The sequence below is a fragment of the Branchiostoma floridae genome, chromosome 4 (assembly GCF_000003815.2).
Source record: "Branchiostoma floridae strain S238N-H82 chromosome 4, Bfl_VNyyK, whole genome shotgun sequence".
NCBI lineage: Eukaryota > Metazoa > Chordata > Leptocardii > Amphioxiformes > Branchiostomatidae > Branchiostoma > Branchiostoma floridae.
The window spans coordinates 3,747,714-3,760,822 of NC_049982.1; the positions used below are offsets into that span (position 1 = coordinate 3,747,714).

The window sequence follows — 13,109 nt, forward strand, 5'->3', positions numbered from 1 at the left end:
ATATACGCGTACATTCATATCACATGTTTAATATCTTTGGTTATTAGTCATAAAATATGTAAACGCATGATAACGGAAGGACGTGTTTTGCACCATTGACCATTGCAAGCATTCTACTTTACTTACTTTACTTTGGCCGAGCTCCCGCTCGAACCAGGCTTGAGATAGCTCTCCAACTCTCCCTATCCTCCATCAGGGACTTGATTTTCTTCACATCGGTAAGGTTGGTGTCATGTTTCAGGTTGTCTAAGAACGTCAGCTTAGGTCTCCCTCGGCTTCTTTTCCCTTTTGTTGGTTCCCAGAGTACAAACTTTGAGGCAACGATGTCTGGGTGCCTGACGCAATGAGCTGCCAATTTCATCCTTCTTATCCTTATTTTCTCAGTGACTACTGGCAGATCTTGGTATACTTGCACATTAGTAAGTTTCTGCTCCCAGGAGATATTTAAGCACATTCGGAGCATTTTGTGTAGCATCCATTTAGTCTTTTCGTTGTAGATTTGGTAAGTGTCCAAGTTTCACTACCATATGATAAGATGGATTCTACAGTTGCAAAGAAGAGTTTCAGTTTGATTTTTCGCGACAGCCCAGATGTCCAGATTGTCCTCAGCTTATGACAGCTGTTCCAGGCTAGGGCCTTCCTTACTTCAAAGTCCCTTTCTGTGCTCTCCATGTTGGAGCCTAGGTACTTAAAGTTAGTGACCACTTCCACTAGGTCTCCACTCTTTGTTCTGATTTCAATGGGAAGCATTCTAATACAACTAAAACTTTAACTAACCTTTCGCCCCATAGTTACTGCGTGCGCCCCCTGTCGATGTTCAAGAAAATGGGAGTCGCCGGACCAAAGCCTTATCCAGTCATCGGGAACATGATGGAGTTTAAAAACGTAAGAGTCAAGTTCAACTCTGATAATTTTTTTTCTGATACATGTATGCAAGATCTATTGATAAATACATTAAGCCATTTTCTTATTGACTGCACAGTATGCATTGTATGTACGGCGCAGTAACGTTTAGATATACCATTTTCCAGTCATAAACTATTCAGTGTTGTTAGCAAATATGTTACACATTGCAAATGCAAAATGCTTCAATGGAAAACTGTGGTTGCCTAAGATCTAGAGGCATTGCAACATGCTTTAAGTTATAGAAAATCACCAGCCTCACCCTATTCTGTATAACCTTTCCACCTTGCTAAAGGTGCACTCTCGCTGCACTTGCGTCAAGCTTGCGTCACTGCGAGGTTCGAAATATACTCAACGAATTTCAGAGATAAAGAACGAATTGTCTTACTTTGTCGTCTTCTAAGTCACACTTTTACGTATTACGCAATATCTAAAGTATAAAAAATCGGAGAAAATGATAAAACAGTGATGTAGGGAACGAACCCCGCAGTGATGCAAGCTTGACGCAAGTGCAGTGAGAGTGCACCTTAAACTGACTGCTTCTGTTGTGACATTCCATCCACTCTGTAGGGTCTGTGGGACATCGAACTGCAGATGTCACGGGTGAAGGAGTTCGGTGGCGCTTACGGGTAAGTCTGGTCTATGTCCACTATCTTTTGTTTATCTTACACTATTGTGTATTTGTTTATCTTACACTATTGTTATCTTACACTAAACGTCCACTGTCCACTATCTTTTGTTTATCTTACACTATTAAACCATCGCTTGTGTACTGTATCGCTAGTTTACCTTTATCCGCGGGGTAACCTTTATCCGTTGTGTTTTAAAAACAGGGTATCTACATGTAGGGATATCAAGTCGACGGAAGGTGGTTTCAAATTGAAATATTTTGAAAATATTGCAACTTGAAACCACCGTCTGTCGACTTGATATGCCAAAATACCGTGATTTTGTAAATACAATGGATATAGGTTAACCTCAGCGGATAAAGGTGAAATAGAGTTAAACATTTAAGGGTTCTATGAAAGGGAGGGGACAATGTTTCAAGCATGCCATGTTGCGACGTAAAGAAACCAAACAGACTTATCAAGAAGACTAGGGGAGACCAGGTATGCTTCTCAGAAAACTCGAGCGGTGGCGAAGCCGCATTTCACTACTGTAAGATAATAGGTAGGTTAACAATTACTATTAGCTACTTGACAAGTTTAAAGCATCATGCTTCGTCACAGGTGAAGATGACTGTGTCACCCTTACATATGATTGTTTGATCGGATAGTTGTCAGATTGCTGAGTTTTCTTCATTTTCCTGTCTCGTAGTGTTTTCGGAGGGATGCGGCCCGCCTATGTCGTCACCGACAGGGAGTTTTTGCGGGAAATCTTCATCAAACAGTTCCACAACTTCGCCGACAGATCGGTAAGAAGATTATAAAACAGACACTAACTCGATCACGAAACTGGATGACGGCATTATTATGTTTTTCCCGATAGGGAAAACATATTGTTTGTGCTGTTGTATTCCTTTGTTCTTCTTCTGTCAGGAGCCAATCAGAGCTCAGAACAGCGGTGAACCAATCAGAGCTCAGAACTGCGGTGAACCAATCAGAGCTCAGAACTGCGGTGAACCAATCAGTGCTTGGAACTACATTAACATATTAGCTGTTTGAATAGAGATGAACAACAAATGCAGGTTTGCAATTAAGGTTTTTTTAGAAACGCACACAATACTATATGGCGAGCCTAATGTCATTTTATAACCATGTTAATCACCTGGTCCAAAAACCAAGTAGATGTAGTTTTTTGTACATAGCTATGATATTTCTCGGATATCTTAAAATGCTGTCTTGTACATATTCTATGTTCTTCACGTTTGTCTTTGTTTCATATGGGCTAGTGAGTGACTGAAAAAATAAATAAATAAATAAATAACACCTTTTTACGCGCACACAATACTATAGAGGCAGCCTTATGGTATAGTATTGAGGCAGCCTTATGGCTACCGGTAAAACATTCTGTATTCAATGTACTAGTATCTACTAGGCCAGCACCACCGCGCTGGAGGTGCGGCCGACTTACCGAGCCTTGACCGACCTGAATAATGTCTTATGTATCTCCTACAGGCGAGCACCACAGCCCTGGAGGTGCGGCCGATGTGCCGATCCCTGACCGACCTGAATAATGTCTTATGTATCTCCTACAGGCGAGCACCACAGCCCTGGAGGTGCGGCCGATGTGCCGAGCGCTGACAGACCTGAATAATGTTTTATGTATCTCCTACAGGCGAGCACCACCGCGCTTGAGGTGCGGCCGATGTGCCGATCCCTGACCGACCTGAATAATGTCTTATGTATCTCCTACAGGCGAGCACCACCGCGCTTGAGGTGCGGCCGATGTGCCGATCCCTGACCGACCTGAATAATGTCTTATGTATCTCCTACAGGCGAGCACCACCGCGCTTGAGGTGCGGCCGATGTGCCGATCCCTGACCGACCTGAATAATGTCTTATGTATCTCCTACAGGCGAGCACCACCGCGCTTGAGGTGCGGCCGATGTGCCGATCCCTGACCGACCTGAATAATGTCTTATGTATCTCCTACAGGCGAGCACCACCGCGCTTGAGGTGCGGCCGATGTGCCGATCCCTGACCGACCTGAATAATGTCTTATGTATCTCCTACAGGCGAGCACCACAGCCCTGGAGGTGCGGCCGATGTGCCGGGCGCTGACAGACCTGAGAGGAGACGACTGGAAAAACGTCCGGACGACCATCAGTCCCTCTTTCACTGGAGGAAAACTCAAACTGGTATGTACGAGTATGTAGACTGCACCACCTACTTTTTACTGAACTGTGATTGGTTAGCCACCTGGGGCACCTTGCACCTGGTCTATAAAAGCAAGTGCACATTGTGCTTGTGCTCATTCGAGCCTAAGGCACTTACGAAGCCACATGGCGAAAGATGTTTGCGTGTTGACTCGATTGAAGTTCCACTAAACGGGAGTATGGGGCTCCAGTGTCTTTTCTGAGGATGTGGCATAGGTGTGTACTGTTGGCTTGAGGTCTCCTTTCCCATCCCACGTACTCTGGTGTGTTAACTACTGTGGCCGTTTTTCAGTCTTGGATACAAGCTTCACACTCAGGTGAATTGTGCCTTCTATATAGGGATAGACTGTCACACCCAACTCATGCATATCTTATTATATTGACATGTCTACCTAACGTTTTTGCAAATTAGCCAGTCACTTCATTGCCCGATAACATGCGCAAAAGAGTGCTCAAGACTACAAAACAAACTGCCAAAGACAAAGATAGAGCAAAACCCCGTCGAGGAATAACCTCTGGCGTAATGATAGCGCTTTGCTGTTTATTGATTTTCACTTGTAGTGAGCAAAAGAAAACTTTTGTTGTTGTTTCTGCACAGTTAAAAAATGAAAGGCTCAAAGCATTATTTAAGGGACAGTGTTGAATTTTCCAATACATAGCACTGGCATTGACATTAGCATTGACTTTGTGTAACACTTATCTGTTATTTGGTCTTGTGTGAAGAAACAAAACATTATCGGATTGACATTTGTTCTTCATTTCCAGATGACAGACATCCTAAACCGGTGTGCGGATCAGCTGGTGGACAACATCGGGACGAGCACGAGGGACGGAGCGGCATGTGACATTAAAGAGTACGTTTGATGTACATTTTTATAGTTATAGAAACATTATTTGCAAGTTCATACCCGTAGGCTAATTGCAAGTACATGATACAAACAAGATATAGAATATGTATGTAACAATGAACTATGATAAATATCATTATACAATCTTACTGCATATCGTCTACCATTGCAAAAGACAATCCCGAAGCCTCTGTCAAAAACAGCGCTTGTCCGCCAGAAATGGTAACCGCAGTAAGTAAAAGAATGGGTGATCTAGATATCAATCTTTTTTGTTGTTAATTATGTGTTGATGACTGTCTTCGATTTAGCTTTTTATGGCGTTGAAACTGGTAAAGAAAAGCCTGTACATAAACTGTACCTTCGTTGTTGAAGGCTACACCACCGAGTACAGTTATTTGAGTAAATGTACGGTTATTTGAGTAGCGTTTTAAACGTTTTCGTTAAAAGTGTACATATAATGGTCTGAATACAAACAAGAAACTTCAATTCACCATTATGGTTTTGTCCCCCAGGCTGTCTAGTGCCTTCACCATGGACGCCATAGCCGCCGTGGCGTTCGGCACGGACATCAACACCCAGGAGACCCCGGACCACCCCTTCGTGGTGAACGCCAAGAAGGCATTCGGGATGGATCTGAAAAACCCACTACTCTGGGTCTATCGTGAGTTGCTTACTGTTTAGGTCGTGCGATCGTCGTACGATTCTGATACCAGAGGATTTTCAAGCAGGCCGTGACAGAACCAACCATCGACATGGATCCAAAATCAACATTTATTTTTTTATTTTTTTTTTATTGTTGCAACATATATTTACAAGACATGGTGACGGCACACTCAAGTCGTGACTTATATTCATGCCACCACCGCAAAAGAATACAAATACATGGATAGATAAATACAAGATAACAAAACAAGATAACAAAATAACAAGTAGGCAAAGCACTGAAGCAAAAACAACAAATGATGATTCAAAGATATAAACTGAGAATATGATGATTAACTAAGACTGGTAGGATGATGTTTAGTCATTATTGAAGCGATTGGTATCTATTAAAAAAGTCTGCACAAACATTAATATTTTGGAGTTGTCTGCAGAGGACAGAAAAGAAGATCCATTTAAAAGCATTTGTACTAAATTGTCGTCGGATAGATTGTCCATATCAAAACCTACCAGTCTTCTCAAATTGCCGAAGAGGGAAGATCTCTGATGATTGTAGTTAGGGCAGTGTAACATGAAATGGCTGATACTTTCACATGGATAACCGCAAGAACAAGCTGGACTAACAACAAGTTTACGGGTGAACAGACTTTGATTTAAACTATGGGTTCCAAGACGAAAACGTGTGAGTAAAACGCAGGGGTAACGGGGACCTGACGCAAAGTACGAAACATCAACATTTGTGTACCAAGACAGTTGAACTTTGCAGGAGACGTACATTTTTGTCCTTTAAAATGCCCGAAGTTAGCGATCGTACGTACGATGATCGCAAGACCTATGTGCCCGCACCCTTAGATGCATCCACGTGCCACCCTGTTGCTTTCCATGAGTGTCTGTTGCTTTGTATGAGTTTCTATGAGTATCATCGCTAGATAATTTCCAAGCAGATTCTACGGTGCCATAGGTTGCGCTGCAGCAGCAAGAATACCGTCCCAAACGTGGCTCAGCTTGTACCCTCCATTGTCTCCGTTCATGACAGTCATTCTACCCTGATGATGTTGTCTGACAGACATCGAAACGTTGGAAGTAAGTACTCTCTGTTTGTGCCTTAATATCCTTACTATATGTGTAACGCTAACATATATATATACTTTCATCTTCCCAGTCATCCTGCCGAAGATAACGAAGCCCATCATGGAGAGTCTGCAGGTTAGCCTGATGCCGCGGGACTGCGTCAACTTCTTCAGCGGCGTCTTGTCACAACTCATGCAGCAGCGGCAGGCAGGCGGGGAGGTGAGGAAATTTCAGACAGCTATAGCTACTGGCGATTGTGTTTAACAGTTCGTTGATGAGCCTTTTTCGTCAGCACAGTGCGCACTCTCTTCGACGGCGTCTCTCCAAGCAGAGGCTGATGGGGAAGATCGCTACCTTTTTTTTTCTTATATGCCGTCTTTTTCTGTCAGATATTCCCACCGGTGGGCATATAGACAAAATGTCACGATTTTCCCCCATCAACCTCTTCTTGGAGAGTAGCAACAGCGGCAGACAGGCGGGGAGGTGAAGTTTGGACAGCAACCGATGTTTGACTGCTTCCATTGACACGGTCATGCTGCAGCTGGTTACCAGTCACATCACACTATTCCTTTTACTGATGCTTTATCCCTAGTGCAGAATACAGCCGGCACTGTACTGCACTGCTCGCTTCTCTGTCCACAGGGTGGAATACAATCAACACTGTCCTGTCCTTGGTGCTGAATTGAATACTACTTGTACTGCCAGATTTAGGGTATTCAGAGGATCGATGATCTTGTTTTGCGTTTGAAGTTTCTGTCTACGATGTGCTTTTATGAGGGTAATTGATGATGTTTCGATGGACGTAACTTAAGTGATGATACTTCATGTTAAAATGTGGTAGGGAATATCCCAAGCAGCCTTAGCAATCATTGTTTGCCTATTTAGTCAGTGAAGCCAAGCTTGCCTAAGCTTAATGTTTCTGACTTAGGGAGAAGAAATGCTGCTATAGTTATCGCTATGGGCCGCTCTTCATCACCATGACCATTAGGCCCTACGAACTTGATTTAGAAAATTATTTTTATGTAAATACTGTTTATCTGCAGGGCCGGGTAGACATGATGCAGCTAATGATGGACGCACACACCATGAGAGATGAGGAGGAGGGAGAAGGAGGGGAGGCTGGCGGCAGGACAAGGGGGAGGAAACAGGGTAATGTGTAGTAGTGGTAGAAGTAGTAGTAGTAGTAGTAATAATAGTAGTAGCAGTAGCAGTATTAGTAGTAGTAGTAGTAGGGAGAGGGGAGACAGGTGTCAGGACAAGGGGGAGGAAACAGGGTAATGTGCCTTGCCTCAAGATTCTAAAACAAATTTTGAACTTGTATACATTAGTTTAGTGTAATCAATGTATTTTAATTATTCAGCCTGTGCACTCCAGGCTCCGGAGCCACAAATTTGTCCCGGTGGTCTGCCGGTTATACCACCGGGGAACCTTTCAGTGTTTTGGCGGGGAGATCACGGTGTCGCTTTCTACTCGGCTCCTGGTTGATTTTTGATACGAGTTTGAAAAAAAAGAGTTGGGCCTAAATTTAGCCCGTTAGTCGCAGGATGTCACATGGGGCCACGTAGACCAGGCCTAGGGGCACAACCGAAATCTAGCTGACCAAAAATAAAAAAAAAACAGTCCGTAAACTACCCGACAAGGACCCTTTTTCAATTGTAATTGTGTCCAAAGGATAGAAGACTGACAAGAAGTGTTTTGTTGTTGTTTCCAGCTTTGAGCAGGGACGACGTTCTGGCTAACGGGATCCAGTTCATCCTGGCTGGGTACGAGACTACTGCCTCCACGCTCTCGTTCACAATGTACAACCTGGCCACTCACCCGGATGTTCTGGACAAGGTCATCCGGGAAGTGGATGACGTCATGAAGGACAGGGTAAATAATGATTCTATTTTTTTTTTAAATTTAATTTCTTTACCCCAAGGGAGTTGAGTATTGTTAAAGGCTTGTCTGTCTGTGTGTTTCTTACCTTGAGCTCTAGGCAGTTTTGAAATCTGCCTTAGTCAAAATCATCATAACCTTTGCTGTTGATTCTATGAACTATATTTCATCTAAAGCGTCATTAGTAAGCAACAGTAGTAGTCAGATTTCCAGTTATACCGGGCATGGATATACAACAAATGGACATGATGGTCAAAGTACCTGGATAGGTAAAGCTTTAATTGGCAATATGATAATGGTGTTCTTGGGAGCCTCAAAAAAGTACGTCAAAATGTGAACGAAATTGAAGGCCATTACTTTACTTTTTACTCATCTACGTAATGCATATTAAGTTTGTTAAAGTCAATTATGTTTTGTTAATCAATATTTTTATTCATCTTCCGCATTACAAAACCTAGATAAAAGGTTTCTAACATTTCAATTTGACCTCTGAACTCCCACTTGATTTTGATACTTTATTGTTTCGTTTTCATTGTGTGTGTATATACGAGCCGTAATTCCTTCGGAAGAAATAGTGGTACTATAGTGGTATCCCTAATGGAGATCCTAATAAAACAAACAAACAAACAAACAAATTATGTTATGCTCCCTCTTCCCCAGGACACTGTTGACTACGAAGCGTGTAAGAAGCTGGAGTACATGGAGATGTGCATCATGGAGAACCTCAGGATCTATCCCGCCGCACCGAGGTGAACTTAACAATGTGGTCATTTTTACCCGTCCAATACTTCTACTTTCTAATATTGACCGTGTCTAGTTCAGCCTCCCAAAGTTTGAGTTAAGTAAAATCAGAGTAAGAGTAAAGCAAAAGACGTTTGTTAGGGATACATCAAGTACACACATCCCCATTATGATCTGCCCCTTACGTAAACAGATCACCTTTATCATGTCTATATTGTTTTTGTTTTCAAGCTGTGGTTGATCGGGAACAAGTCATCAATCAGCATAATCAACATCCGCCTGCCCATGAGTCTATACACCCCCCTGCTTTTAGGCTGTTTTATAATCTATTTTACGTCCATGTATGTGTTCCTTTTTCTTGTTCCACCAGACTGGCCCGTGTGGCCACGGCGGACACGAAGATCCAGTGGCTGACTGTTCCAAAAGGCATGCTGATGGACATCCCGGTCCTGCCCATCCACTATGATCCCGAGCGCTACCCGGAACCAGACAAGTTCATCCCGGAAAGGTACAGATATACTTGGCTACAATCTTACCCTAACCCTAATCTCAATCCTAAACCTAACCCTAGCCTGCCCATCCACTACAATCCTGAGCGCTACCCCGAACCGGACAAGTTCATCCCGGAAAGGTACACTATTCATAACCCAGTACTCGGTACCCAAACCCTGTCCCCAACCCCAACCCCAACCCTTACCCTAACCCTAACCCTAACCCTAACCCTAACCCTAACCCTAACCCTAACCCTAACCCTAACCCTAACCCTAACCCTAACCCTAACTAAGGGCCTAAACCAACCTAACCCTGCCCATCCACTACGATCCCGAGCGCTACCCCGAGCCCGACAAGTTCATCCCGGAAAGGTACACTATTTATAACCCAGTACCTGGTACCCTAGCCCTACCCATACCCCTACCCCTGTTCCTAACCCTAACCCTAGGCCTGTCCCTAACCCTAACCTTGTTCCTAAGCCTAAGCCTAACCCTGTTCCTAACCCTGTTCCTAACCCCGAGCGCTACCCGGAACCCAACATATATTCATTCCGGAAAGGTACAGATATACTTATCCTTAATCCTATCCAAGTACCCAAGCATGCAAGTATCCTTCCCTAAACCCAAGACGCTGGTAGCATGATGATGGAAGCTAGCTAATAACAACATACATGCATGTGGTGTTAACAATATGCTGTTATAATGTAGGTTCAGTAAGGAGGAGAGACAGAAGCGTGACCCTTGTGACTGGCTGCCGTTCGGAGCCGGACCCAGGAACTGTATCGGCATGCGGCTGGCCATGATGGAAGCTAAAATCGCCCTGGCTAAAATCCTGAGGAGCTACAGGATCGCACTAGCACCTGACATGGAGGTTTGTATAACCGCTGTGGCAATTGTAGTCTACTGTTTGCTGTTGTAGTGTTATGAACACTCTGCAGCTGCAAACTGTCTTTCTTCAAATCTTTTCATTTTACCCTGTTCTTCGCGAGCTCACCTAGCCCCTGTAGTTTTCTTTCTGACCCTAGTCCACTACAGCAATACGGGAAGCATTGCCTCACTGGCACATCTATGTACCACTGAGCATGAGCTAAGCCTAAGGGCAAATCATTAAATAGTCGCCCCAGCACATGCACATGACATTGGAGTTTGTAAATCTACTAGATCAATCCATAAAGAGGTTTCCACCATTTACTATACTAGTAATATCATAAAGCAACTTGTACTGTAAACGCTCGTCAACTAGCTTCCGGGTAGCACTGACTGTATGTCTTTTTATACAGCCGAATAAATCAAATCAAATCTTACTGATGATGCAAGACTTGACGCACAGCAAAATATTAGAGAAGCGCTGTGTTTCTGAATTTCACCAATCTATTCCCTCGCAGGTCCCGGTGCAGCTGAGTAAGTACACGGCGTTTGTCAAGCCGGAGCACGGAATCCGCATCACGGTAGAGCCTAGGAACAGCGGCGGGGACTGAAACACTCTCCAAGGATATCATATACACGGGATGTGGACAACATGATTACATGGCCCCTGCTTGTAGATCTATTCAACGTGCCTCTGTTGAGTAATCTCCAAGGTGATTCCCGGTGGCATAGGATAGCATCAACGCTGGCTAAGGAGTATAGCCGGCCTGAGGGAGTCAGTCTTGGCCGTCACTGTTGTGTGGGTGGCAATAGCCTTGTTGTGCATCTGCATCAGATTTCTATACAATGTAGATTTGGTATACATTAATAAAGTCTCTATGAGACCGACTGGTGTTGAACAGATATTCATAAATGCTTATATTGTTTGTTTTCCATACTCTAGCAGGTAAGAAACAAGAAATTGTCACAGCCACAAAGGAATGTAAGAAAATGGTCGTTTATTACATGACATGGGCCAAGTGTTCTTGTGACAGATATGTTTGTGGCAACAATACAGCATATAGGTTACTGTGGAATGCAGTTGTCCTGGAAGTGAAAAATAAAATGATGCTAATAAGATTTTTGTTCTTGAAAATAACAAAAATACATCTACAGCTTAGAACATGTCACAAATTCCATCCAAATATTTACCTAGCTATAAGAAAAATCCAGTTTGTGAGGAATCTAGTTCTTAAAACATTTTGGGTGCACATTGTCCAGAATATTCATCCATGAGCCTCATAAACAGTCCATGTTTTCAATCAATCCTAAGCCTCCCTATCGTTTTATTCAAAAGCAGGTCACCCTGAACTTTTAAATAAAAAAAATAAAAAAACTAACATAATGGTTAGGTGTACACAAAAAAAGTCATTGCCAACATCTACTTTTCCTCAAGTGACATACGTAAACCGTAAACACCACTACACTAATGCTTGCATTTAGCCACATTTTTAAAATGACGAGCATGATTTAGATGATAAGTTCCTCTGTACAATGTTCTGATACACAAGTCACATGAAACTGCAAAGGAAAATACTGGTACAACATGTCCTTGTTCAGTCTCACAGGATGGTAAAATTACACAATGTTCTAATACACAAGGAACACTAGAGGCACAAGCACTGGGCAGCCAAACATGACAAGTCTCTGAACGAATCTTATACAGAACAAATCTTTTATGTATGACATGTATTGTTGTCCTTTAACTCATACCACTGTATTACATCGTGCAACATATTCAAATTATAAAAAGTGTCACAGAAATCAAAGTCTGGTCGCATGGCAATCACCATCTAGCGGAAAAGGGGCTAAAGGGATATTTTACTTTTACACTTCCCTTCTTCATACAGTTACCCTGCAAGTTGATAAGTCCAAGGTCAGCCAAGAAAATTGATTGGTTACAGCTACTCCTGCAAACATGTTTACATTCTCAAGGAACTCATTTTAACACATACACATGAGAGCAAATGAATAGTTCTCTTACAGATTTTCCTTTCCCTCAACCCTCCCAGTTGGTAGCTGCTATAGGTCTTGTTAACCATGACGTTTTTCCCCTGGTCCCTGCCCCCCTCCCCCAGTAGTGTGTCCTCATTTCCGGGCAGGTCTGGGCAACATGGCCCCTACCATCATTGGCGAAAATGAAAAGTTCTCTTAAAGATTTTCCTTTCCCTCAAAGTAACCCTTCCAGTTGATAACAGCTAGATCTTGTTAACCATGACATCCCTCCCTGGTCCCTGCCCCCCTCCCCCAGTAGTGTGTCCTCATTTCCCGGCTGGTCTGGGTGGCATGGCCCCTATCATCATTGGCGCAAATGAAAAGTTCTCATAAAGATTTTCCTTTCCCTCAAAGTAACCCTTCCAGTTGATAACAGCTAGATCTTGTTAACCATGACATCCCTCCCTGGTCCCTGCCCCCCTCCCCCAGTAGTGTGTCCTCATTTCCCGGCTGGTCTGGGTGGCATGGCCCCTATCATCATTGGCGCAAATGAAAAGTTCTCTTAAAGATTTTCCTTTCCCTCAAAGTAACCCTTCCAGTTGATAACAGCTAGATCTTGTTAACCATGACATCCCTCCCTGGTCCCTGCCCCCCTCCCCCAGTTGTGTGTCCTCATTTCCCGGCTGGTCTAGGCGGCATGGCCCCTATCATCATTGGCGCAAATGAAAAGTTCTATTAAAGATTTTCCTTTCCCTCAAAGTAACCCTTCCAGTTGATAACAGCTAGATCTTGTTAACCATGACATCCCTCCCTGGTCCCTGCCCCCCTCCCCAGTTGTGTGTCCTCATTTCCCAGCTG

The 13,109-nt window shown here is 43.4% G+C and overlaps 1 protein-coding gene across 1 annotated transcript; it reads left to right on the forward strand.

Annotated features, from left to right (window-relative positions):
• The first annotated feature begins 766 nt into the window (after positions 1 to 766).
• LOC118413015 (cytochrome P450 3A6-like) lies at positions 767 to 11,051 on the forward strand. The gene is made up of 14 exons (XM_035816132.1): positions 767 to 885; positions 1,474 to 1,532; positions 2,221 to 2,317; positions 3,021 to 3,080; positions 3,581 to 3,703; positions 4,487 to 4,575; positions 5,082 to 5,230; positions 6,392 to 6,519; positions 7,344 to 7,449; positions 8,012 to 8,172; positions 8,839 to 8,927; positions 9,290 to 9,427; positions 10,119 to 10,281; positions 10,796 to 11,051. The coding sequence occupies exons 1-14, from the start codon at positions 814 to 816 to the stop codon at positions 10,886 to 10,888; spliced, it is 1,527 nt and encodes a 508-aa protein (XP_035672025.1). The 5' UTR covers positions 767 to 813; the 3' UTR covers positions 10,889 to 11,051.
• The last annotated feature ends 2,058 nt before the right edge of the window (positions 11,052 to 13,109 follow it).

Coding starts and splice junctions, on each gene's coding strand:
- LOC118413015 (XM_035816132.1), top strand. CDS start 814: ATGTTCAAGAAAATGGGAGTCGCCGGACCAAAGCCTTATCCAGTCATC. Junction 886..1,473: donor ACATGATGGAGTTTAAAAAC/GTAAGAGTCAAG, acceptor TCCACTCTGTAG/GGTCTGTGGGACATCGAACT. Junction 2,318..3,020: donor ACAACTTCGCCGACAGATCG/GTAAGAAGATTA, acceptor TATCTCCTACAG/GCGAGCACCACAGCCCTGGA.